Genomic DNA, 27,354 nt, shown 5'->3' on the forward strand with positions numbered 1-27,354 from the left:
AAACCGCGTACAAACCCGGCACGGGTCTGACACAAAACAGAGCTGATTACCGACTAATGTTATACATCAAGGGGTGGCCAACCCTGGACCTGGGGAGCCACGGGGCCTGCTGGTTTCCATTGTTACTCAGCACATAATTGATTAAAGCAGGTGATTACACTGTCAGCTCACCTCTGGTTTCTGATTTTCAGGCAAAAACAAAATCCTGTGGTTCTTCCGAACCGGAGTTTGCCATCTTCGCTCTACGGTTTCCCCTCATTGTTTGGGCAGTCATTTTAAATATCTGTTTCGTGACGCACATACAGGTGACAGTTGTTGGATTATGACGGTTCTGTACCTTGCACAATTTATTTTATGGATCTGCTCATTGTCTGTACATCACACTACTGTCAGGGCCCTTTGTTCAACCCTTTCCTCTGCTAACATGGCCAATGTATGTAAACGTGACAATTATAAGTCTTTTTTTTTTTTTTTTTTTTACCATCCAGGATGATGATCTTTCTGTGCACACTCCCAGATTCCTGCACACCCTTAAAAAAAAGCTCAGCATTTCTGTACTGAAGTGAACCAAGCTGGAAAGATTTATTCCTTCGCTGTGGAGAATCACTCTGAACCACCTGAAGAATTTGTCCAGTTAACTCTTCCTGTTCAAAATATCAAAATTCAAAATTGAACCAATGCGCAGAAGTTGTGCAAAGACTTAATGAGCGTAGGAAGGCTTTTAGCTCCCAGTGGACCAGATACTTTTCTTTCATTTTTACTTGAATGTTTGAGACATGCATCCCTTCGACGGCAACATGAGACAGCTTATTTTAGGTGCTATTGTCACGCTGCATTGTGGGTCAGTTTTTTTCCCCACCAACTCCTTCTGTTTGCTTTGCGTCGCTTTTGACCCCAAAAAAGAAAAGAAGAAAAAAAGCCACACGGACACGCTTATAGTATGTTCCTCATGTAACCCTGAACGTACCCTTTCCCAACAGCAACAGGGGCTGTGTGTATGCAGAAACACAAAGACCCTTTCTACAGGCAAACTGCAATTTACATGAGTAAAACCCCATGACTCTTGTTTTCCCTACGTTTCCTTCAGGCTGTTTTTAATTGGACCTAAAGCTGAACTCTGATATTTAATAACCTCCCATCAACATGAACAACAGCTGTTGCCCGGGTGAGCATCTTGGCAAAGATAACAGGCAACTGCCTCTGTGATCCGTTTGCCCTTTGAATGTTAGTTAGCACAGGAAGAATATATATATATATATATATATATATATATATATATATATATATATATATAAATCTTGTCTATATTTATGCTTGCATTCTAAGTTTAAATAACTCACCTCCCTCTTGAAACATCAAATTAATTATGCTGTTTATGTAATTTGTACAGCAAGCTACATGGGCAAAATGGGCAGCAACTAGGCTACCATAACTGTTAACTGGAAGCTTAAAGAGGCCAATACTGGGGGCTTCATAAACTCATCATCAGCAGTCACTGTAATGTGTGGAAAAACTATTTTAAAATAATGTAATAACTTTTTCATGAGTAATATATTTGAAGTTAACACTTTTGATATGAGGATTTAATATGAAAGTAGGCTAGTATAGTGGTGACTGAGCTTAATTTAAGGTGTTCTACTGTGGCTTTGTTAATTCTCTGCTTTTCTCCCAAGGTTTTCCAGATTATGATCTCTCGAGCGATGAAGATGGGTATTAAAGAGAGATACAGTCATATGCTGCAAATGGGGATTTCTGTTATTGGGAAAGTGAATGATGGTAACAGTAGCATCTGGATTTGGTTATAGCATTAAAACACTTAAATGGCATTTCCACAGATTTCATGAAGCGGCCACAGAGATATGATTTTAAATACATTATCCCTAACGTTCATAGTCATATACAGTTTTGTAAAAACTAGCAAATAGAAGGAAAGTTCATAAATACTGGAAAAAATATTTATCAGCTTCAAGAAAAAATAGATCTATTTAAGTTGAATTTGGGAATGTCCTTAGCCCATAATTTACTGACATGAATTGCATGGTAGGGGAGAAAGAAAATATGAAAGTATTTGGGCTTGGACAATATTTTATTACACTGTTCTTTTTGAAGATCATTTTACAATTTTAGCCCGTACATATGCCTTACATTACGTTGAGCTGAAGTGAGGAAATGCAGGAGGACGTATTTGATATAGTAATAAAACTCCCATTTGGCCGAACAGAGTTGAGATCAAGGAGAGCAGTTGTGGTATAGTTCAGCTGGACAGCTGAAGGGTGGGAACAAGTAATGCAATCCACCGCCTGAGGCGTAACCAAAGGGAATTAGGGAGGTGACGCTTGGGCAAAACATCTGTGCCGTTGTTTCTCTCCCCCCCTCACCGCACAGTTCTTTCCCGGCATCCCTTCTGCCCTGCATCCCTGGCGGATGGCTTTTTACAGGAAGTCCCTGTCAAGCGGCGTCTGTCGTTCGTCTTCTCCGGTTTCGTCGAATGAGCATCCTTGCTCGAGTTCTCCTTTGCGCTGCGACGCCCCCTCCAGTGAGGTCTGGGAGGAGGCGGTGGGGTAGAGGGGAAAAGTGCCGTTTGTACACCAGCTTTACCATGGGCACTGGCGGGTAGAGACCTCTTTACCGCCAGGCTGCATGGTGGGGTAGCTGATGACCAGCTGGCATATTCTGAGAGACAAACCGCTGCGTTTGAGCGAGAGGTTGGAGTGGCCTTTAAGGTACATTTCTAGACGTCTCCCTCGGCGACCAGCTGAAAGCCGCTCTCCAGTTTTAGGCCTGGATTCAATGCGCAGGCCTTTAAATGGGGGGAATTTATTTGACATCAGTAGGATATCTTTTTGGAGAATAGCTCGCTTAATAAGAATAAAGCTACTTAAGTGTCCCTTTCTTAGTTTTACTTTTGCATGGGGGAAAAGTCAGGGCAGTATTAAAAACCATGTGGAAGCAATTACAGTTTTCGTATCAAGTCATACTTCCTCAAGCCCTTTCTAGGTCACGGTATCTTTTGGTTGCTAAGTGTGGGAAAAGTAAGACCACACGCACTACATCTTAGCCCTGATCGCCATCTGCTGGTCAATTTTATATACTGCAATTTGGTTTTTTGTTTGTTTTTTGTTTTTTATACATCCATTACAAACTTTTTGGTATGAAATGACAAATCTGCGATTAATCTATATTTTATGACTCAATAAGTTAACTTGTATAAGTCTACTTGTCATGGGTACAGCAGAAACGTTTTTTTCTAAAGGCAATACAGGTTAAGCTTCTGCATTCCTGTGCAATCTCACGGAATACAATCCGGTCCCAGCTGTACCTAACTAAGGAGTAAAAAGTAGTGTGGGTCCTGCCTTGGAGCCGTGGGGTACGCCATCACCCAAGGTGTAGTGCGACTTCCTGGCTTTCATGGGAATTTAGGGTACTACTTTGAGGCTTGTCAACCCCTGTATAGTCTCAATAAATTAATGCTATCACCCTCCTCCTCTGAATTCAGTTACCCCATTGTACATTTACACACTATTTAGCGGAAGATAAACAGCACTACTAAAGCAAAGCCTGTTTCAAGTCTGAAAATCTTTAGACATGTTCTTCAGATGCAAACACCAGTACTTTTCTTTAAACAACACTGATAAAAAGCAGGTTTAAGCAACTGTTTGTCCATGTTTTTTTTTTTTAAATACAAATAAATAAATCCCATGACTTTCTTTAGGAGTATCATTTTTTGGTAAAATGTTGTGCACTGGAGGCAGTTCAACATATTGTATATTTGGACTTATATTAATTTGCAATATATAACATTTTTCAGAGCACTACAATACACAAAGTACAATATTAAATATATAATTCATAATTAATACATTACTGACAAAAAGAAAGTTTCTCATTGAATTTCCCTCCAGATGTTATATGGTGGCCTATGAGATACATATATTAGTCGTCTATTATGAGAGAAACCTAAACATTAGAGCATAGCATCTTATGCTTTCTAATTTACCCTCCATATAAATAGAACAGGGATAAATATAGTCAAGTGTAGTGAGCCAAATGTGAAAAATGGCAAAATTTTCTTCGTGGGAAGAAATGCTTACCGACCTTACCTGAAGTCATTCAAGACACAATGTAGCACAAAGTCAATAAAATGAACAAGGACAAAATATTCAATGTGAGCGTCTTATGCTGAATGTGGATTCAATGTTATCCGTGTAAATGCGTAGTGTCTAACATATTTCTAGTTTTAAATGTAGGCAATAAACAAACGAATAGTAATACAATTGGATCTTTTTAACCACACAAATCGGCGTTAGCTGTTTTACAAATAATGACAAAAAACTGCACAAAAGTATTAAAGCACCAGAAAAAAGGCGATATAATCATCAATTCACCAGTGATAAGGAGATCTTGTCTTACTTGCCCGTTCTAAGAGGTTTTATTTTATTTACACTCCTACCTACTAAACAAATGTAGAAAGTTTTCTTCCCAAGTTTCAAGAATGTTCATTGTGCGAGAACATGATATCTGTAATTTCCACACAACTCTTTACAGTCACTGTTGGTTAGAAAATTTGCTGGATGTAGTTAGACAAGTAACATGGGAAGATGAAAAGCGCGTAGCCTAGTTTGAGAGAAATAAAACAACTCAAATTGAATGGGCTACCATTCAGTTACCTTACTCAATTGTTATGTCGGATGTTTGCACACAATATATGCCAGCACAAATTTCCATACTGATAATCAATTTAACAGCAATGAACAAAATGCCGAAAAATACACGTGAGCACTCGCATTCAATTCATTAAATATTTTTTCACTTCCTTTATTGCACAGCCAGGAAGAAAATTCTGTACGCGGCCATATTTGGAATCGACCAATATTTTTAGGGGTAGATTAAAAATTGTACATGTAAAACAGGCACATTTAACATTGAACGTGTATGTTTACAGATGGATATTGATATATTTAGTTAACTTATTACGTCACATGTTTTATTACTGTCACAAATTCTGGTTTGAAATACTCTTGGAATTAACGGTCTCAACTCAATATGTACACCCTTACTTTCGGAAAAAGGTATGATCCTTTCCCTCTGACGAGTGGATGGCGCCGGGCGTACCGCACATGGCGTGCTGAGCAAAATCTGTTGGATTGCAGTCTTTAAACCCGTTACAATCAATTTCTGATAAGAAACTGATCGCGTTTGACGTTAAATGCACGATACAGAGAACATGGAGGCCGAAGCTGAGTTTGAAGAGGGCGAAGAGCCTTCGTTTAGTGATCCGGAGGATTTCGTAGATGACATCAGCGACCAGGGTGAGCATACCGAGGAAAGTAGCCGGCTTGCGGCCTGCACTGGACCTTCGAAATGGCTGGAGTTATTTGGTTGCTTTTGCGAATCAAGCCAGTTCTCTGTGGCTGCCTCACTAGTTATCGTGCTATTTGTGTCTGTATTCCTGTGGTGTATGTACCTATCAACTCCAATAATTGTAAAATGCATGTGGTCATCGATGCTTAGCTATATTACGTAAAGCCAGCTAATTGTTCCAGCTAGCTAACGTTACTGAACGGTGTTGAAGAGCTAGGGAGTGCGGTGTAGCCTGTAAGTTGACTAAACACCATGCCAGGCTCACTGATCTATGGTGATCATAAAAACTGTGCGAAAACGTCGATACATCTGCTCCGTGCAATGTACACCCGCTGACTTTTGATTCTGTTGTACATGGGTTAGATACAGTGTTGCGACAGGAATGCTTAGGATGCCCGCTTAGGATGCCCACAGGCGATGCATCCAATAGCTTATGGTTTACTTCATGTTTAGGGAATGTACCGTTACCATATGAAATGTAATTTTAGTCTCAACTTGCTAGGTATGAGTACCGTACGTCGTATGCACGAATACTTTATGAATTGACGCATTAGGACGTATTTTATGTTCTGATCCATGTAACATTCAGTTATTGTTCTACTGTGCCGTGATTTCATTAAGGACTAGAAGTAGCAGCAGGTGTCATTTGTGTTCTGTAGTTGCGCATTGTCAACTTTGTCGTCTGCAGAGCTTCTCGAAGACATTCTGAGGGAGCAGCCGCAGGAGGCGGATGGCATCGACTCCGTGATTGTGGTGGACAACGTCCCTCAGGTTGGGCCAGAACGTATCGAGAAGCTGAAGAATGTAATTCATAAGATTTTCTCAAAGTTCGGCAAAATCACAAACGAGTTTTACCCGGAAGAGGATGGGAAGACCAAGGGGTTAGTGTGCCTGTTGACGAAACATTGAGTGATCGTTATACTGTCATGGTGAAATATTGCTGTTATGTTGAGAATCATGTGTTTTTTTATCTTCATTTTTTACATCTTCAGGTATATTTTTTTGGAGTACGCCTCTCCCAGTCATGCCCTTGACGCCGTGAAAAATGCTGACAGCTACAAGCTCGACAAGCAGCACACATTTCGTGTGAATGTCTTCACTGACTTTGACAAGTAAGATGGGCTTATAGCACAATGTTATGCATGTCCTTCTAATCGACCTCTTTCAGCCTTCATTGGATATTTGAATTCTATTAGCATATTCCTGCCTGGAAGGCTAGTTTGTTGCACTTGAAATTTGCTATTGGGTTGTAAATTAAATGGCTCCAATGAATCAAAGTAATATGTTCTGTCAACGCAATTTATTTTATATCTGAAGGTTATGCATGTCTGCTGTAAATAGGAGAATTGTAAAACACACACTGGGTTTTTTGGTGCAGGTGAGGATATAAAGTATCTATATTTTTACATGAAGTTAATTTGTTTCCCTCAGGTACATGACAATCAGTGATGAGTGGGAAACGCCTGAGAAACAACCCTTCAAAGATTTTGTGAGTATTTTTACTCTTATGTTTAAGGAAACACTTTACAGTTTTGCCTATTTACTCTGGTATTTATAGAAAGTTCAGGCCTGCTTTTGAAGTCAGTTCTTAACAGTGTAGGACCCACCATTGAAGTTATTCATTTGTATACAAAGTAGATGGGATTCAGACATGACCTAAACTACTATACCCATAATGCAAAACTGTCCCTCACACATGATTTACCGCTGTGTGGTTTGTGTATGCACTGTATGTTTATGTTGTTTCTTAGCAGTTTTCCTTTCCTTTTCAAGGGAAATCTGCGTCACTGGATGGAGGAATCAGATTGTCGTGACCAGTACAGTGTGATCTTTGAAGCGGGCGAACGGACAGGCATATTTGCCAACGATGTCAAGGAGGCCATCACCGTGGAGGAGAGAGCGGTGAGCGAAACGTGTCCTCCGGATAGGCTCGGTGCAAAATTTTAATTTAATGCACATGGCAGGTTCTTATGCAGAGTGATTTACAGTGATTTACCTTCTGTTAACATAAAATCTGTTATAGAGCTGCATATTTGCAGAAACAGTTTTGGCTAAGTGCCTTCCTCAAGGGAACAATGACCGCACCCCATGAGGAAATTTAACTACGATCTTGGGGTTTAAAGCCCAGATCCCTAGCAGTCATGCTTCAATGTTGCAATGCAGCAACTTGGCACGGCTAAACAATATCATTTTCTCACTGACACACCACTGTGCATAATGAAATTAAGTGACATTGTAATTTTGGAGGCTTTTCCCCCTTGTAAAGCAGACTAAGCTTCTGTCTCCAGATCTAAGCCCTTCAGTCTTCATTCGTTGATTAATCGCGCACGTGCAGTTATCGATTAAAAAGATCCAGTGTGTCCGAGCTTCCTTCTGAAGCGCTCCAAGCGGTCACTGTCACCAATCACGTTGTTGAAGTGAAGCGCGAGTTATGGGGAGTCCCTTAATGGGGCGGGTTCAGATTGCATCAGGATCGAAGAACGGTGCGGATGAGTGAAAATAAAATGTGGAACCCGTCTCTGATTGCGTGTCCCTGATCTGTTGGGCAGAGGTGGACGGAGACGTACGTCCGCTGGTCCCCGAAAGGCACGTACCTGGCCACCTTCCACCAGAGGGGCATCGCGCTGTGGGGCGGGGAGAAATTCAAGCAGATCCAGAGGTTCAGTCACCAGGGCGTGCAGCTCATCGACTTCTCCCCGTGCGAAAGGTACGTGCTCCTCCCACCCCAACCTAGGGCCCTTCTGAGAAAATATGGGTATCGTACAGCTGTCCCATGACCTTCCTCTGATTTGAATTTAAAATGTTTGCTTAAGTGAGGACATTGAAGACGCTTATGAAAACCAACCCGGGCAAACCAACCATTTCATTTTCACCTACTGGCTTTTAAAAATGAAACCATAGTCTATATTTTAATGTGAGATTTAGTTGCTACTGAAAATATATGTTGAAGAGTTGATTACTCTTAGAATGCTTTCTGAATTCTTGATTTTTTAATTTAGTACTCTTGATTTTGTACTCTTGCCATGGGTTATGGGATTTGAGATTTGTTCAGTGAGGATTTGACATTTTTAAACGTTTCTTTTTTTTTCAGGTACGTGGTGACATTCAGCCCTTTAATGGACACGAAGGATGACCCCCAGGCCATTATAATCTGGGATGTCCTGACCGGTCAGAAGAAGAGAGGATTCCACTGCGAGAGCTCTGCACATTGGCCCATCTTCAAGTAAGTGGATGCTTCCGTGCCACACTCGGCCTGCAGACTTGGAGGGACTTTGGTGCAAAAGTCAAAGGCAAAAGTGAGACAGCTCTTAGAAGTCTGTATTATTTGTTTGGATTTGCCTGTCAGATTCTGTTTTTACAATTACAGTGCATCTATTTTACAGACACTCGTACAAAACTAAGCATATAGCAGTTGACAGATGCTGCAGTACCACAGAAAAGATTCTTAAACCCTCTTTGACTGAGTAACAGTAAAAGGTAGTGCTAGAATCGACTGTTCTGTTAACACTGCAAACTTTCCAGCTAAAAATATTCAACAATTACTGAATAAGGTTTGGTGGAGCATGGCTGTGGAAAAAAATGCATTTGAATATGAATCAAACCATCAGCTTTTCATGTTATGTTGGTTATGAAGTGACTACAAACAATCTATGCAACCTATGGCTCATGTTCACAAATTAATTAACTGTGGTGCTTGTTTTGTGAAATTTAAAAATCTCTCTTCTCTCATTTTTGCACTGGGCCATCCTGTAATAATCAATTGGTATTTTGTCATTTCAGGTGGAGTCATGATGGGAAGTTCTTTGCCAGAATGACTCAGGACACGCTGAGCATCTATGAAACACCAGTAAGAAGTTAAATTAAATTAGAATTTGTTTATTGGAGAAAGATTGTTAAAATACAATTGTACACATTAGTAATATCCAATGACTGCATGTATTCAGATTTGAACAGGCTATAAATATGATTTGTTGAAGTAAATTTTTCCCAGTTTTGTATTTATGTCTATCTAATACGTTTACTTTTTTCTTTGGCACAAATGCATCTGTGAGATTTAACCTAAATAAGAAATCCATGCGTGTACATTCATATTTCTCTTTATACTTGCATTTTAGTATAACATGTGAATTTTCTTTTATAGTCCATGGGGCTCCTGGACAAGAAGAGTTTGAAAATCACTGGCATAAAGTGAGTGAATGTGAAGTGACTTCCGTCCAGGGAAAGCTGGTTGAGCTCTGCATTTAAACATACGTACCACTTGTAATACGTACCTTTGCATAGACGTGTTGCTGTATATTTCTGTTTAATGCCTTGGATGAGTGCCTTCGCTAAATAGCTCTACTATGTGCACAGTCTATTAACCGTCAGCTTGCTTTTTCTCAAACATTATTCCTCAAACATTATGACAAATTTATTTATAATTAGGTAATGGACAGTAAGACCTTTTTCAGAGACTGTTAGGAAAATCCTCCCAGAAACATGACTGGTAACTGTGTTGCAAACATCTGACTTTCAGGGATTTCTCCTGGTCGCCCGGCGACAACATAATTGCATTCTGGGTACCAGAGGACAAGGACATCCCTGCCAGGGTGACGCTCATGCAGATGCCCTCCCGGCAGGAGATCAGGGTGCGGAACCTGTTCAACGTGGTGGACTGCAAGCTCCACTGGCAGAAGAACGGGGACTACCTGTGCGTCAAGGTGGACAGGACCCCGAAGGGCACACAGGTACGCTTCCCGTGCGCTAACAGCCGCCATGGGCCACGCGGTGGATAAATGAATCGGAAGCCAGAAAACTTGACCAAATATACTTATTAAGGTGGTGCTCAATGCACGTTCATGGGGGGAAAGGCCTGTCTGGATTTCTCAAGGTCACCTGTTGAATATGTTTCTCCTTGTTGAACCTGGTTTTTGTACAGGCTCGCTCCATGAATAGAGCTACCACTCTGTGTTTTTGTGGAATTCATTCATATTAAAATTTAGTTTTTGTTTTTTTGCACCATAGGGGGTCGTGACCAACTTTGAAATCTTCCGAATGAGAGAGAAACAGGTCCCTGTTGACGTTGTGGAAATGAAAGGTAAGCAGAGTGTTCAAATTTTCCACTTAGTAAAAACGTTAAACCGTCAGTCAGGTGATCGATAGACTACGAGTAGCCAGTAGGAGCTTGTTACACCGGAACTTCTGTTGTCCCCTTAAGCAGGAAGCCCCATACGTCCAGTGTCCTTATTGCCTTTATGCCGAGCGAATGTCATGAGAAATTGTAACGTGAATAGTCTTGGTATATTGTTTGTGCATTTAATGCATTTCCTGCTTTACAGAGAGCATCATTGCCTTTGCCTGGGAGCCGAACGGAAGCAAGTTTGCCGTCTTGCACGGCGAGTCGCCGAGAATCAACGCGTCCTTCTACCACGTGAAGAACAACGGCAAGATCGAGCTAATCAGTAAGCGCAGCACGTTTCCGAATTTAATTCCTTCTGCCATCAGGAAAGCTGTGAATAAACTGAGGTAAATTCTGTTAAAAGGGCATCAGTCTTTTTGAAATATTTGGTGTTTTGAATCAACCCCCCTGTACTGTAACGTGTAAAACGGAAGTCCATTGTGTAAAGCATGATGCATTGTTTTTCAGAAATGTTTGATAAGCAGCAAGCCAACAGCATTTTCTGGAGTCCTCAGGGGCAGTTCCTGGTGCTGGCTGGATTGAGGAGGTAGTAAATCATTTGTCAGATCGCTAAACAATTACAAAGTGTCATGCCAGTTGGGATATTGTTTTCAGCTTTGACGGATGGATACTCCCCTAGCAGCTTTTGTGTTCCTCAGCCACTCACTGCCGCACTCGCTCAAATTCAAATACGCTTGCTATTTCGGTCGCTCGGCCTCTCACTTGATAACTAGCCTCATGTTTCAGGCTAATAACCTTGTGCTGCTGTGAGCCTGTTGGCCAGGTTGACACTTGTAGTGGAAGATGGTCCTACTTATAGAGATGTGATCTACTAATAAACCTATGGTCAGTTGCTGCTTCTGACAAATTGCAATCTTATGTAAGCAGGGCTCCAACTATTCCAGCTGACTGCTATAACACTGGCTAAAACTGGGTAGACCCAATAAGATTGCAGGAAACAAATCTCACAAACCAACTTCTTTCAAGAACTCCTAATCTACCTTACATGCTGTTTTCTTTTTTCACCATTAGAGTGGGTTAGTCAAGTGGTTGAAGTGTTGCTGTTCCTTTATCATTTTATAAACTATTTAAAGTAGACGAGACAGTGTTGAGAAAAATGATCCCTCTTCCTTCCAAAGCATGAACGGTGCCCTGGCCTTCGTGGACACGTCGGACTGTACCATGATGAACATCGCCGAGCACTACATGGCGTCGGACGTTGAGTGGGACCCAACGGGCCGATATGTGGTGACTTCGGTCTCCTGGTGGAGTCATAAGGTATGTTTATTTTGTTAAAAATGGCAGTGCATGCCATGAAGAATAAAGGTCCCAGATTCACATCCCAGGACCTGTATTCAGTCAGATCAACCAGAACTTTAATTTATGAAATGTGCTGTATGGCACATGGTTCCTTCAGAAAGAGGTTACATTAGGTGAAATCAGCGGGGTCCTGAAAGCACGACGAGACTAAACCTAAAGTCCTAAGACTGAAGTCTGTTTCCTTCCCTCAGGTGGACAACGCTTTCTGGCTCTGGACCTTCCAGGGACGCCTCCTCCAGAAGAACAACAAGGACCGCTTCTGTCAGCTGCTGTGGAGGCCCCGCCCACCCACACTCCTCAGCGCCGACCAGATCAAGGTGACCACCCCTGCCCCCACCCCCGTCAAGGTGTTTCCTACTCTACCTTCGGAAAAGAGCCGCAACTCAAAGTTCAATTTTCCTTTCTCAACAGCTTATCAAGAAGGACCTGAAAAAGTACTCCAAGATCTTTGAGCAGAAGGATCGACTGAGTCAGTCCAAGGCCTCCAAGGTAAGGGTCCTCGGGCCAGGTTGCCACGCGCAACGTACATTTCGGCTCTCATATGAAAGCCCAGACTTCACAAGCAGGAGATGAGATGCCATAAGCTGGATAGCCATTCTGATATTGCGACCGTCTCTCCCTCCCCCGTTAGGAACTGGTGGATAAGCGTCGTGCCATGATGGACGAGTACCGCAAGTACCGCGAGATGGCCGCGCAGATGTACCAGGAGCAGAGGCCTCTCCGCCTCGAGATCAGAGGAGGTAAGTCCGCTCTGCCTGAGAAAGGCTTAACCAGTGTTCACGCTTAAGGTCTGCTACTCGAATGTGAAAGGGGAGGGGATGCTAAGTTTTGAGGTGACAGAGGGCTGAGTGTCGAGTTGAATTGTTCCAAGTTCTCCCTGAAACGAGCCTGGATTAACACAGGTTAATTCAGCCAAATTCAGTCAATTGCAGCCAAATGGGTACATAAAAATGTGACGTTCATTATTTGACAGGCAGTGCATTCCTTGCTCTTATTGCTTTGTTAATCAGTAATTTGCTGGAATAAGTCTGTCCAAATGTAATTTTAGCATACGTGGAATTTCAAGAAATGTGAATATTACAGCACGTTGTGTAAATCCTGCCACTTGAATTTTAGTGAATTTAAGTGAAACTCACCCATGTTTTTAAGGTGTGGACACCGATGAACTCGACAGTAACGTCGATGACTGGGAGGAGGAGACCATCGAATTTTTCATCAATGAAGAAACAATTCACATCGGAGATCTGTAATCCTCACAGCAGGTGATTTATGGATAAGATTTAAATTCAGAATAAATAATTGGCAATTAAGATCCGTCTGCTGTAAAATCGAGCTTTGGAGTCTTCAGACATTTTGTGTCTGCACGGTAATGTGATTCTCATTCCAAACGTTGAAGCTGATTTTTTTCTTTCTTTTTCTGTTCTTCCGTTAACAGCGCACAAACCATTGAAGAGAAGACCAGTTGCATCGAGGGGAGGGGGGGGGGGACAGGTCAAAAAGTCCCGAGTTCATTTGTTTATTTGGGAATTCCTTGCTCCAGCATAATAATCCTTGTGTGACATCTATTTTAGTGCCTTTGATATTGGTCACTGCAGCAGGAGGAATTAGGTTTTTTTGAAACCCGTTCCTGATTTTTGGGGGGGGGGGGGGGGGGGGGGAGAGGGGGGGGGCCTCTTTGCCGAACAGCCTGGCAGCGGCGCCATCTCCGCGGCTCTCCACCATGTCCTTTTCGTACCTCGTTTTTGGGTCCCTGCGCATCGAGAACTTAGCCACCAGCAGGAAGAGGAGCCGCTCTGCCTCTCGGCACAGCGGGGACTGCTTTCACATGGCCAAACGGGAGGATGCGCACCCGCTACCAAGAACGAGTAGAACGGTCAACACACATTTTAGCGTGCTGAAACGGCACTACAGATGGCTGTACCCTCCTCCATTCAGATTATCTGATATTAAAAAGCGCTACAAGGTAATAAAGTACACTTAAAATATCGTGCATGCTCGGTGTGTCTTCTGTTTTTTTTATTTATTTTTTTTAAACGATCGAGTGTTTTTAACAACGTTGGTTTGGTCCTGCAAGTTTTCCTAAAAATGGCTTAACCTTATTCGACAGTACTTGTGTTATGTGCGGGCATTCATTTTTGTGCAGAATGAAAATGGAATGATCTAGAATTCTCAATCGGTTTTCAGTTGAAACCATAATAAGGTGTATTAAATGGGCCAGGTGGTTGTGTATCTGGCAGCTTCTTCAGGGGTGTTGGTTTAGGTCACGTGTGGCAGAGGTCCCAGGTTTCCATTGCATTTAAATCGAAATGTTGCTGTCTAAAGTTAACTATAAAAATTGTGTGTATCACTTTTTTCCAAGTGCGCACTTTAGTTAGCGCTCGACTACGAATCACACAGCATGGCAAAAAGTTAGCTATTGGGTGAGGGATGTTGAAGAGATCTGTGCCAACCCAAACCTAGTAACCTGTAGGTGCCTGTTGAGTGGCTGGGGAGTTGTTTTTAGAAGCAATTGTTAGGAAGCTCTCATACAACCGTGGAATGATTCATATTGCTCCTGTCTTTTTAATGCAAATCATCCAACAAGCTGTTAGCAGTGGCTCTACCAGTCTACGTGTAGACATTAGTGGTGTTTGGATGAATAGAATGGAAATCAGTAGGTTTCAGGGTCAAAGGGGGTTCCCAGCAATATTCCATAATGGCAAAATAAGCAAGGGACCTCACTGAGGTGCAGTAGTTACTTTCTAGAAGATTCACATTGAATAAAAACAGGTAGGACAATGTCGTAATACCCTTGGGCGAGACACTTAATCTAATTCGCTTCAGTATGTACACAGCTGTAATTTATGGATTCTTGTTGCGCAAGTTTCTCTGGATAATAGCGTATGCTAAATGCCAGTATGTAATGCAATGTTTGCAGCTGCTTGCTAAAGGGAATTAAAAGGTAATCTGGGAGCTTTCCGAGCCCTTGGCTGCCAGATCACAGCAAGACTCAAAGGTGAAAATCAGGGATGGCCCAGTCTTCTCGACCCAGCCATCAGAGACACACTGGGAAGACCTTGCTTTCCTGCCTCGGAGTCTCGTGTTTTTACTCAATGGCACAGAGTTATGCTTAAGTAGCTTCAACCAAAAAAAAAAACATGTATACTGAACTCATCTCTTGTGAAGCTGAAAATAAATTGGAATATCACTTCCATATTGTAAACTATTTTTGAGTGGGGAGCGCAGGTTCTTAGGCCATAAAGAAATTGTTCATGTTTCATTTTATCTGTTTCTTCTTTCATTCTGGCACAGGCTGTATGTTCAATCTCAGGTCATATCGCCATTATAGATCAAACCATCATATGCAGTGGACATATAGCTTAAGTATGATTCAAATAATGCATCAGTGATGAATGTAATTAATCAGGTTTGATTTTAATATGGCTGTGGTTAGGGTTATAAAAATGGTTAGGGTTGAGGCAGGATTTGGGTTTCATTCAGGATCTAGGGCTCGGGTCAACCTTCTGCATTGTAATGTGTTATTGGTGAAATACAGTTATTTCCAATTTTGCATTGTATCGACTATTTTGATTGTTTATAATCAGTGTTAATAGAAAAAAACTCATGTAAATCTCTTATTTTCATGTTCAAGTGCTAGGACTAGAATTTATACAAGGGTTATTTTTTTAACATTTGATTGTTTTTCATTCATTAATCGAAAAATCACCCATAGTCTTATGTATTGTTTCTGGGATTTGGGTTAGGGATTTTGGGTTATGTTCAGGATTAAGGGTGAGTGTTAGTCTTAGTTTTTCATATTACCCAAAGAAAAAGGAATCCAGAGTTCTGTGGAACAGTTTCTTTTTCAAGCTGAATGATTAGTTAAGCATGTACCTGCTGATTCTTTTTTTAACAGGATATGTGAGGTTTCGATGCGTTTCGTGCATAACTATTCACTTAACACTTGTTCTGACCTGTATCCCTGTATTATTTTTTTCTCAGACCTGGAAAGTCAGCATTTTTCACATCTGAAACTCAAGTGTGTGTGCAGTTCCTTACACGTGTGTATGCATATGCACATCAATCATTTGTACAGATTTCACTTCTGCTAATCAACTTGTCAATGCATTTGTAATTATTATAAATATTATTCTAATGAAAGACAGTATTAGCTCAGTGTTTCTCAACCCTGGTCCTGGGGACCCATTGTGTACGTTAGTTTTTGTTCCAACCTAAATAGCAAGCTTTGTTTTGTAATGAGAAATACTATAATCATTTTGTTATTATAGTATACTTTTCTTTTTTTATTTAGGATGTACACCTTCTAATATCCCATTTTTTGTACTTGACAGTATAAATGTTACATGACTCCCTCAGTTAAAAAAAAAAAAAAAACCCATATTTAGTTCAATCCAGTGTCAAAGAGACCCTCTGTTCAGCAAGAGCGCCCAGATGTGGACTCACAGACAGGTCTTCTTTCTCGTACTCCGGCTCATTTCAAATCTCGCGATTTTACGTCCTCGCGATGTGTTGCCTTGACTTGTGTGGCAAGCAGCTCTCGGACGTTAACTGTATCGAGCTTCTCCTGAACGCGCTAGTACAGTTGAGCGTGGAGAGCGCAGAAGACGTGAGGCAGAGGTAAGCTGGCACTGTAAAAGCTAGTATTGTTAAATTAATTTTCTGAGTCATAAAACTTGGAAACATTTTTTTTAAAAAGATCAGACACTTGTATCTATTCCTTTACTGTACACGATTACGGAGACAGGGTTGACAAAAATAATGAAAAAAGCATACCGGTTTATTTTGCTGGAGGGATATCTTTGAAAAACTGTTTCAGAAGTCATGTCTGAACTAGTTTTGGATACTCTTTTTCTGAGACAAAAAAGAGTATCTAAAAAAGAGCAGTCGGAGTGCATAGATATATTGTAATTCTCTGAGCGCATAACGTTTGCATTTGAAATTCTAGTTTCAAGGACTTATATTTAATCAGATGATGAAAACAGACGTTGGGGGGATAGTCAGAGGTCTGATATGGACTGTAAGGTTCACTGGCTCACTCAGAGAACGGAGTGAAAGGGCTACGCTGTGTTCAGTAAAAGGTGAGCAATATTTGCAGCTGCTTTTAACCTGTGTAGTAGTTGTGTCTAGCTAGCATGTTATTTATCAAAACAAAAACACGTCGTTTTCAACGTAAAACATGCCTAATTAGTCACGCATACAAAGTCCTGTCTTTAAGTCAGTCATTAAAATTTGGAAAATCTAGCCCTGCCATTAAAATTATTGATAATGAAAATGAGGCCAAGTTTCAACAAACAATACTGACTCGCATAAATTAAACGAACTCTATTCCAAAGCAGTGCTACCCAGTGTTTCCCAAATTATTTCATGTAAATTGGCCCTGTGTTTTTTTTTTCATTTTACCATCTGAAGAGAATGTGGTCATTCAACGTTTGTGTCTTATGAAAGTGACAATTACCAATCATTTACAGTGGAAATAATCAGCAATTCAGCTGTGTTACACTTTAAAAAATTGTAAAAATGACTACATTGTATGTTTGAACAATTGTCTGCATCCAGTGCTTCAGGAGTATGAAAGGCACATGAATAAAATGCATTATTGTTGTTGTTGCTGTTGCTGTTGTGTTTAGAAAATTGTGTTCAGAAATTAGATTTTAAAAATGAATTCCTCCCACCCCTATCCCTTCTCTAGTGTAAATAATTGTGTGTTTCTTGGTATAAAAGTCTGTTTGTAAATGTGAACGCTATTATAAATTTTTCCCATGGGAATAATGCAGTATTCTATCCATCTATTTATCTATCTATCTATAGTATTTATTTTACAATCTGTATTTATTTACAAGTTTAAAATATACAAGAACATGTATGTTTTGTAAAATTAACTTGACAACAAAGTATGAACATATCCTTTCTGGATTGTAGGTTTTCATCAGCTGTTTAGGAAGACATTTAAATGTCTTCTTCCATGAGGCAATTTGTCAGTTTATTATATGTGCCTGTACTTCATTTGTGTGTTTCATTTGAATGTTGATTAGACCCCAATAAGGTGCTTAATGTTGGAACACAGGAACAATCTTCAGCTGTTCCCTTGAGAATCTAAAGAAATGTAGCTGAAATATGAATCACTAAATAAATGATAGGGATAATTGTGTAATTACAATCTGAGTTGAACATGGAATCCAGTGAACAGATGCTGCCCTCCTTGCCCACCCCTGATCAACACCCTTAAAATATTGTTTTGCTCTGACCCATGTGCCTTACAACTCATTAAGTGTCTTAAGCCAATAAACCAAGTCTGTAAGTATTTACAGTAATATACATCATGTATGCATATATAACACAATTTAACATTGTTACCAAAATCGTCAGACACTATATACAGTTTGATGCAAAAGTATTGGAACAGTGACTATGTATAAAAAGGTGCAATTCCTACACGGATTCCCCAATATGGATATAAACACTCAAATTAAAGCTGACAGTCTGCACTTTAACCTCATATTTTGTTTCATTTCAAATGCAATAAACTGGAGTACAGAGCCAAAAAAAAAGTGTCACCATCTCAGTACTTTTACATTTAACTGTAACTTTTAAACAGCACTGTTGCCTCACAGCAAGAAGGTGCTAGGTTTGAATCCCGGCCTGGGCCTTTCTGTGTGGAGTTTGCATGTTCTCCTCGTGTCCATGTGGGTTTCCTCCGGGTACTCTGGTTTCCTCACACAGTCAAAAGACATGCAGTTAGGCTAATCGGAGACTCTAAATTGCCCATGAGTGTGAGTGAATGGTGAGTGAAGGGTGTGTGTGCCCTGTCATAAATTGGCAACGTGTCCAGGGTGTATTTCCTGCCTCTTGCCCAATGCACACTGGGATAGGCTCCAGCACCCCCCGCGACCCTGACCAGGAATAAGCGGGTATAGATGGATGGATGGATGGATGTAATTGATCGCTATGGCACCATTAAGTGGCCAGTTGCTGCTATTTTAATGCAGAATGTAGGGGGCATCAGCCTTAACAGTTTTCACCTGTCCAAACAGATGTTATGAACCTTTAAGCCAAAATTTGGGAGAAAAAAGAAAAATCTGAACAAAACAGCATTCCAGCAGCTTTGTGTATGTGTTAAGGATGGTTGACAGAAACTTTGACCTGCTCTGATCGAGAACTTGTCTCAAAAAGTGTGGGAGCCCATGCTATGATCTGTGCAATTCACCCACTGAGGCAGTGGCTCTACAAAGGCCTACTGAAGAGTTATAGAATTTATTTTTGGCTGTTGTTGGTCACAGTGCAGGATCTATTACACTGGGTTTTGGCAGTGATACTATCCCATTGACAAACCACATAAAACTCCACCTTCGTTCCTGAGGTTGAGTCCAGGTTTACTCACAGCTAGGTGTGAGTTTAGATGTTTAACTTGAATTCTCTTCTGTTCCATAGGAAGACTAGCTGTAGATGTCAAATAACCGTGGCTTGGAAAGCATTTGGCAAGGACGACTAGGATCAGAGTGATATTTCTTGCAGGCAGTATACGTCTTTTATTAATATGCCGTGAGGGACTGAACAAAGTCAAAAAGAATTTTATGTTGGAACATTTTTGATCAAACTTATTCCTTTAATGCGTCCATCAAAAATATAAACATAAACATTATTTGAATGAACACAGAATCCAGTCTAGCTCATTTTATTGACTGTTCATTCTGAGACTGGATTTTTTAGAAACACCATCTCAATTTTGTAATCTGTAATATTTTAGTGAATGAATGTTTGTTCTCTCCCTTTCTTTTTTGTGCTGAATATAGGGCTGACACAGTGGGACAGACAAGAGGATATTAACATGGAGTTAAGATGAGAATGACGTGTTCTCAGCTCGGATCAGATAAAATGGGCAAGTCAAGATTTTTTCGAAATGGTCTAATCCTGGGTTCTGTGTTTACCATTCTACTGATTATTATTTATTGGGATGATGTGGGAGCTGCTCATTTTTACCTGCATACCACCATATCTGGACCTCAGGCTTCCCGACCCCCCCCCATAAGTCGCTCCACGCCTAAGCACGAGGCTGTCGAGAACTCCATCCCGTTAGACATTGATGCATTTCTTAACCAGTTCTTAGAAGGCACTTCAGAGCCCCATCAAAAAACAAGGGATGACAACACCCCAGCGGCCTTTGGAAGTGCATCCACGGCTGCCGGCAAACCAGAAGACAAGGACACCTCCGAGGAGAAGAGAAAGAGACAGGACGACAGGAAGCAGTTGATGCATGACTTGTGCAGCATCAACAGCACCCTAGACTTTCCGGGGAAGAGCAGAACTTTTGACGACATTCCCAGCAGAGAGCTGGACCACCTAATTGTTGACGACCGCCACGGGATCATCTACTGCTACGTGCCCAAGGTGGCGTGCAGCCACTGGAAGCGTGTCATGATAGTGCTGAGCGAGACCCTCCTAGTCAACGGTGTGCCCTACAGGGACCCTATGGATGTTCCATCCGAGCAAGTTCATGACATTAAAGTCCACCTCACCCTCAACAAGTTCTGGAAGCGCTATGGCAAGTTCTCCCGACACCTTATGAACGTCAAGCTGAAGAATTATACCAAGTTCCTGTTTGTCAGGGACCCGTTTGTGCGTCTGATCTCAGCCTTCAGGAACAAGCTTGAGAAGGCGAATGAGGACTTCTACCGAAGGTTTTCCACCGTCATGCTAAAGAGGTATGGCAATTACTCCAACCCCCCGGCTTCGGTTGTTGATGCATTCAGGTCCGGTATTCGACCGTCTTTTTCTCATTTCATTCAGTATCTATTGGACCCTAAGACACAAAAAGAGAAGCCCTTCAACGAGCACTGGAAACAAGTATATCGCTTGTGTCATCCCTGCCAAATCAACTATGACTTCATAGGAAAGTTGGAGACTGTGGACGAGGATGCCGAACACTTGCTCCGAACCCTTCAGGTGGATAACATCATCCATTTCCCCCCCGGCTACCGCAACAGAACAACTAGCAGTTGGCAGCGAGACTGGTTTTCCAACATCCCCTATGAATCAACCAGGAAGCTATACAAGCTCTATGAACCAGACTTCAAACTGTTTGGATACTCCAAGCCAGAAAAACTGTTAAATGACTTATAGACAAACCTCCTGGGGAGAGTTTAGAGACAGCTTTGAGATTACATTTATTTTCCTCACCAAAAAATACATACATATTCCAGTGAAAGAAACCTGGATGGTCCATCAGAGCAGTCCACATTGCATTTCTGAAGCCTGAACCTTCCATTAATCTCTAGTGTGCATGGCATTTTGAGCAACCACTATCAAAGTGGGATCTGCTTCTCAATTCTAATCAGTGAATTGAATAGGAACAAGTACATGCGCTTTAGAAAGGTTTCCGACAACAGGACCTGGATCTGCAACAATCCTTTTGGAAAGTCTGAATAATATTTGTAGGGATGAAGGAGGCACTAAGCAGTATGTTATTGGTAATAAATAAAACCGCTTTGAAATGGGTACACATTTTCAGGAATGATCATTAGAAAGATAGGGCCTATGACTTAAAATGATCTATGCAATGGGAACTTATTGTTGACAAAATTAAGTTTACAACTGAAGCAGTGGTAACACTGAAAATATGCCTAGCAAGCTAGTGAATTTTTGTTACACAAACAAGGGTTTTGGTTACTATAGTATTGGTTAACCTTGAGATCTCAAAAGTTTCAAATATCCCAAATGAGCACTTTCTGTTCAGAACTTTTTCCATGAGGAGCCTAAACTCATCATTTATTCTGTGCCCAGCCATTTTGATCATTTATGAATTAAGTGGTCCATGTTTCAACTTGTGAGATTAGCCCGAGGCTAAACATCAGTGTAGCATTGGTGTTTACTTCCGGCTGTAGAATGCAAATTTCTGATTTGAATTTCTGAGCAGTGTTGGAGGTCCCAAATGTATCCTCTTTTGAAGAGTCAGTGAATTGTTGAATGTTTAAGACTGCACACAGTTCAGCTTCCATGGGAAATATCTGCAAGCCATAGACCCTGGTCACAGAACATATGTTGTGTTCTAACCAGGCATATCTATTGTGTGCCATCATGAAATATGGATAGAAAGCAATATATGTCCATTGTAATGTGTAGACATAAATACATGCTTACCCATATGGAGATGATTAGATTGAGGTTTTGTTTTTTTTAGTGCACGCCCAGTGTGTATTTTCCATACAGAAATATATATTTTTTTTAGTTTATGCACATACAAACATTTTATGGTAGTAGTGTTATTGGAATGAACACACTCCTGCCAGTATTGTCTGGGTTCTTCTTCCATGCATGCCTGTATGTAACATTATTTTTGACTATTTTTATGAATGTTGTTGGGTTCACAGGGAAAGGTGGCATACTGTGCAGGATTTTTACCTTGAAAATATGACAAAAATAAGGCATATCTATGATGCCCCGGCAATCTCTTGTCATTCTATGCACTTTTGCTGAATTAGGGCACTGGCACCTGTATTTGTTATTCTAAAATGTGTTTGGGACATTTCTGGGTGGCACTCTTTTCTGTGTGGGGAGGGGTGGGTGTGGCTACAGGGCCTGAAGTTTGGAATTAGATGTTAGCGGACTGTTGCTAGCTGGCTAACCGCTGCAATGGCCCAAATACAGTGAAGCACGAGCCGAAAGGGCTCATTCAAGAACTGGCGTTCAGTTGCTTTTCCCTCAGTGGCATCAGCTGAAATTCGGCAAGGGGATGATGCGTTACCTCTAGCTAGCCAGCTCTGGTTTTCAAATTATTTGTACACTCGTGGTCCCGACCGGACCATGTAATGTCAGGTCTGATAGGAGAAAGTTACCTGTAGTTTATACTGAATTCACATGTGAGTGGCTTGGTCGGGTACTTGGGGGTGAGTGGGCGGGGAGACTTTGAATGTAAACACATGGCCACAGCAAGGCTAAAATATCCTGCAAATTATTCCCTTTAAACAGCTAGAATATTTAGCATTTTTACTTCAGAAAATGGGGCCTGCGATGTAAATACAGTATCTATGTTGGCTGGAGATTACAAAGAGATACTCCATTGCACAGCCATACCTCAGGGTTGGAAAATGTGTGTGTGTGGGGGGAGATCAAAGTTTTTCAAGTCAAGTATTTTTCTAATTGAATTTTATTTAAGGAAATATTTTTAAGTAAGGGAATTATTTTCATAAGCTGAGGTGTAAAACATATATACATATATATTTTTGCTACCACTTAAAGTGTTTTATTAAATAATTTTTCCAGCTATTGTGCTGCAATTGATGAGAGCAGTTTTTGTTGGGGGAAGTCAATGATTTTGTGGTATTTTATAAGGCTTTGATCTATATGCGCTTAAATGAAAAGACTGTATTCTATGTTCTGCCTCTGCAGTAGCTTGCCTTTAATGTTCAGTGGGTATCCTAAACAAACTTCTGGTTTTGGTGACTTTTTGTTAATCTGTATGGATGAGGTGTCCTTGAAAGGACTGGTCTATAAACTTCAGTTTGCACAGAGGTGTCCTCACTATCTGTTAAACTACATAAAAAATATAAATGGTCTCCATCAATGACTAGATGGGGGTTATTTTAGACATGTATTTAAATGTTCAACATGGCTTTTACTTGCATGGACCAAGTTTTTTTGGGAGTTCACTGTATTAACAGTATTAACAATTATGTTTGTTCTGCATTTTATATTGCCCTAACGAAGGCTAGATTAGTCAAATTGACCGATTACATTACCAACAGGGATTACTTCTAGGTCCAGTTGATTTCAGCATTTTGTTTAATTCTTAACCTACTTTCCAAGAGTTAAAGAACACAATTTTCAGTTCTTGCTGTATGGTTTTTTTCAGGTTGTCATTTTTCTGTGGGTTTATTAAAGCATACAGTGACATTCAAACCTGGTTTGTTTGCTCATTTACTCATTGTGGAACATAAATACATGTTGTATAAAACACACGGTGAAGAGCTGACAGTTGAAACAGCCCTGTACTGAAGTCAGTGAAGATCAAGAGCTTGTACATTGTGCACAGATGTGCGAGCAGATGTTCTTTAATGAGCCGCCAGCAGACCTGAAGAAATTATAGATTCAGAAGGAAGTCTTTGATGGTGTGTGTGTGAAGGGAAAAACTATCAAACGGTGACAGTAACTCTGAATTTATGGAGACTACATTACACATCGTTTCTGAACAAGTGAACATTTTGGCACATGTGCTTAACCAGGGTGTGAATTGCATTGTATTTGCAGTGTCCGGTTCTCAACCGTCGTTTTATGAGGCGGACCCTGTTGTATAATTGTACGGCCATGAAGTCTGAATACTTCTGGGCTGTCTCTGTCTCAGGGATTTCAGTAACTGAATATAACATTTTTGAAAGATAGCAGCTATTGAGATTCTTCAGAAAGCTAATCTTTTTCTGTATCCAGTCCATTCATGCTTATGGTTAATGTTTATGACCTAAATTAGTCTACCATAATTTGTCACATTAAAGTGAAACCAAGCGATGGCATTAACCAGTGGGCTTAAAAGCAATAATTCCACATCAAGGATGTGGCGTGGTCCTTCCATTTTGTGAAATGGTAACCTATTTATCACCAGCCTGTTAGCCTTTGCTATTGTACCACGTCAAGTGGCAAGCTACGCAAGGGAAATGATCCCAAAACAGTATTTGTTTTTATGGTGGGTACTGGGGAAGGGGCCCAGTTTCTGTTCCCACATGTTCCACAGTTCTCTGGGGGTCTACCTGCATGTGGTGTGTTTAGTGTGGGTGTAAATCAGACGTTGTCAGCAGGTTGTTTTCAGTCAGCTGGAAGACAGGTCTCATGTTCCACGCAGAGCCACAGCAAAGGGCCTGGGGAAGCAGTAAGCATCAGCAGGTCGTATTGCTGGCTGGCGCGATCCTATTCTCTGCACAGGTCTTTGCTGTGAACTGTCAGTGTCCCGTGGAGTATCGTTTTTCCCAACTGGAAAAAAATCCTTCTGAAAGGATTTTAAAAGTTCAAATTTATTTTAAAAAGGAAACGCCTTAATGAACACATCTCATTCACAGCCAAAAGCCAAAATAAATGTCATTAAATGCATATTAAATGCTAAATTAAAACCCCAGAAGAACATTTATACCTACATGTCAAATCAGCATCAGTACATCACTTTTGAGAGCTTTGTGCCATGAGATTTGGACAGGGTGCTGTGGAAGGTAAAAGGTGGGGAAACGATGTCATAGAGTACATGGAGCCTGTGCTGCATGTCAGATTTTTATTACTAATTACCGTAATTACAAATTATTTATTTTACTCATATTTCAGGGGCATTGCACAATTGTTTATCAGGAACAGGGCTGGGCAGCCCTGCGCTAGACAGTGTGGGGCTTGTGGCAGAAGCTCCGTCTCTTGGTCGGCGGTAGCATTCACGCTTGCCTCCTATCGTGCGCTCTGCAGTCAGGCCCCGTGGGGGCACCGTGTCTGCCTCGCTGCCACACCAGCCAGCCGGCTGCTCTACAGTGAAGTCAGCTTTCTGCAGTCTCTACTCGAGGAGCTAAGCTCGCCCTGCTCTGGTTTCCAAGGGCATTGTGCCTCACGGCAGTTCAGCAGCGGGGTCCTCTCATCTGGTGGAGAGAGTGCCGGAAATGTGTCATGTGACCCGGATTCTGAGCAAAGGTTTCTTCAATGTGCCTGCAAGCTGAGCACTGCACCAAAGGATGCCGCCATCTAACTAGCCTCAGGTCCTCGCTGAAACAGCACACAGGTTGTCAATTATGCTGTCACAACCTGCATTGCTGATGTGTCAACCGCAACCAGTGCACAAGGACCAGGTGGCCTATATCGGCTCTGGGGACTTAAACATAGCTTTGTCACTACGAGATGAAAGAGAGGTAAGGTAAGAACGGGTGTACAGTTCCAACCTACTCTTCCTGAAGAAGAGTGGAGAATATCTTTATTACGTCTAGAAGAATGTACTGCACTAAATTCTTCCACCAGGGCCTCTGGCTCCAGGCAACTTCCCAAGGACAAGAATAAGACAGAAAAATTGCATGTACTTGTGTGTCTGTGTGTGTTTTCTCTCTCTCATAAATTTCTTGGAGTACAAACTGGTGGGCCTGGCCTTTTCTTTATCCTTACTCTTGCCATATATACCAGGTAGGAACCGTCTCTGACACCATGTTTCCTGGGTCTCTCAAAACATGTTGGATAAAGTCTAAATGATTATTTCTGATTCAGAGCTTGTTTTTGTAAAGCTGAAGGCTAGAGCTCGATGTGTGCTTATTCAGTATTTATACTGTACACTTAGACATAACCATTATTTATGTTATGTTATTACTAAAATGCTTTTTTATCCTCCTCCTCCAGAGAATCAATGCTGCTGCTCTGTTCTTCTGACTTACTGCAGAAAACAGTATCAGCTAGGTCTATCAGCAACATATGCCTTAGCTATGCTCATAAGACTTGGTCAAACAGGACTAAATAGTACCCTGTTTATTATAAAGAAGCATGAATCTAGAAGGCATGATTTTTGGTGTGAAGAGGAAAGTGTATTTCACACCATCAATAATTGTGGTATGTATAACTTAAATATCAAGGACGAGTTTGCAAGAGATAGGGGAGGAACTTAAAATTTTGAAAAATTCTACAGGGGATAGAAGCATGAAAGTTATTTTACAGTATTTGTGGAAAAGTCGAACAGTGCCAACTGTAGTGACAATGTACCACAAGGGGGCGCTATACCACCTGTGTGGCTTCATTGCACTCTGAGTCTCCTAACGTTAGTTTGACAGAGATCTGACTGAAAGGTTAGATTATGATAAGGTGATAAACTTTTTCAGACCCTAAACCCGCCACATCCTCCTATAAAGAACACATCTCTTAGTCAATGAAAAATAATCCAGGTGTAATCTGACAGTAAACTGTGTGAAGTCAGGAAATAATAATTAATAAATTAATCCAGTGTAGCACTGTTAACATGGACAGGCAATTGTGAGACATGAATATTCATGTAGAGGTTAGGATGATTCCAAGGGCCCTGACTGACAGGGGCCCTCAAAAAAAATGAGAACATAGGAATTTCTGGGGAGATGGTTCCAGATGTTCATGGGGCCCAGAATCCCTGGTGGCACCCGTGGTTTGGAGTGTTATTTGCAAACGGTGCAGTAATATTTCATCCCCATCATTTCAGAGGTACATTAATTTAGTTTCTTTCATATAACGCGTGACGCGGTACAGTGTTGAGACGATTAGAATTTGGGGAGGAAAAAAATTGCGTCTGACGCATGTCAGATCTTTCCATATTACAGCCTTTAAAATACATGCGAAGTGAACGTACCCTAAATTAAAAATATGATTAAGTATTTTGTTTCATAATCACCTTTGTTCAATTGCTCATTTGAGCTGTGAGCCGTTAGCTCACTTTTCGAAGCACATTTTTGCCGGTGCCAGCGCGTAAGGAAGACCATGAAAGCATACCATAAATAGCACTACTCAACTGATTTAAGGTGGACCGGCAATTTCGAATCAGGAACTAACTTCTAACG

General features: G+C 41.1%; 2 protein-coding genes across 2 annotated transcripts; both read left to right on the forward strand.

The window, feature by feature from the left end:
• Positions 1-5,068: 5,068 nt before the first annotated feature.
• eif3ba (eukaryotic translation initiation factor 3, subunit Ba) lies at positions 5,069-13,825 on the forward strand. The gene is made up of 19 exons (XM_035398717.1): positions 5,069-5,309; positions 6,050-6,242; positions 6,354-6,473; positions 6,793-6,850; positions 7,135-7,263; positions 7,911-8,068; positions 8,453-8,584; positions 9,142-9,208; positions 9,503-9,549; positions 9,878-10,088; positions 10,366-10,438; positions 10,680-10,802; positions 10,988-11,066; positions 11,659-11,797; positions 12,031-12,156; positions 12,251-12,328; positions 12,471-12,579; positions 12,989-13,101; positions 13,275-13,825. Exons 1-18 carry the CDS (start codon positions 5,207-5,209, stop codon positions 13,087-13,089), a joined length of 2,046 nt encoding a protein of 681 aa, XP_035254608.1. The 5' UTR covers positions 5,069-5,206; the 3' UTR covers positions 13,090-13,101; positions 13,275-13,825.
• Positions 13,826-13,958: 133 nt separating this feature from the next.
• On the forward strand, positions 13,959-23,476 carry LOC118217002 (carbohydrate sulfotransferase 12-like). Its single transcript, XM_035398718.1, has 2 exons — positions 13,959-16,456; positions 19,630-23,476. The coding sequence occupies exon 2, from the start codon at positions 19,676-19,678 to the stop codon at positions 20,954-20,956; it is 1,281 nt and encodes a 426-aa protein (XP_035254609.1). The 5' UTR covers positions 13,959-16,456; positions 19,630-19,675; the 3' UTR covers positions 20,957-23,476.
• Positions 23,477-27,354: the final 3,878 nt, after the last annotated feature.

This window comes from Anguilla anguilla, chromosome 17, assembly GCF_013347855.1.
Source record: "Anguilla anguilla isolate fAngAng1 chromosome 17, fAngAng1.pri, whole genome shotgun sequence".
In the NCBI taxonomy this organism is placed as follows: domain Eukaryota; kingdom Metazoa; phylum Chordata; class Actinopteri; order Anguilliformes; family Anguillidae; genus Anguilla; species Anguilla anguilla.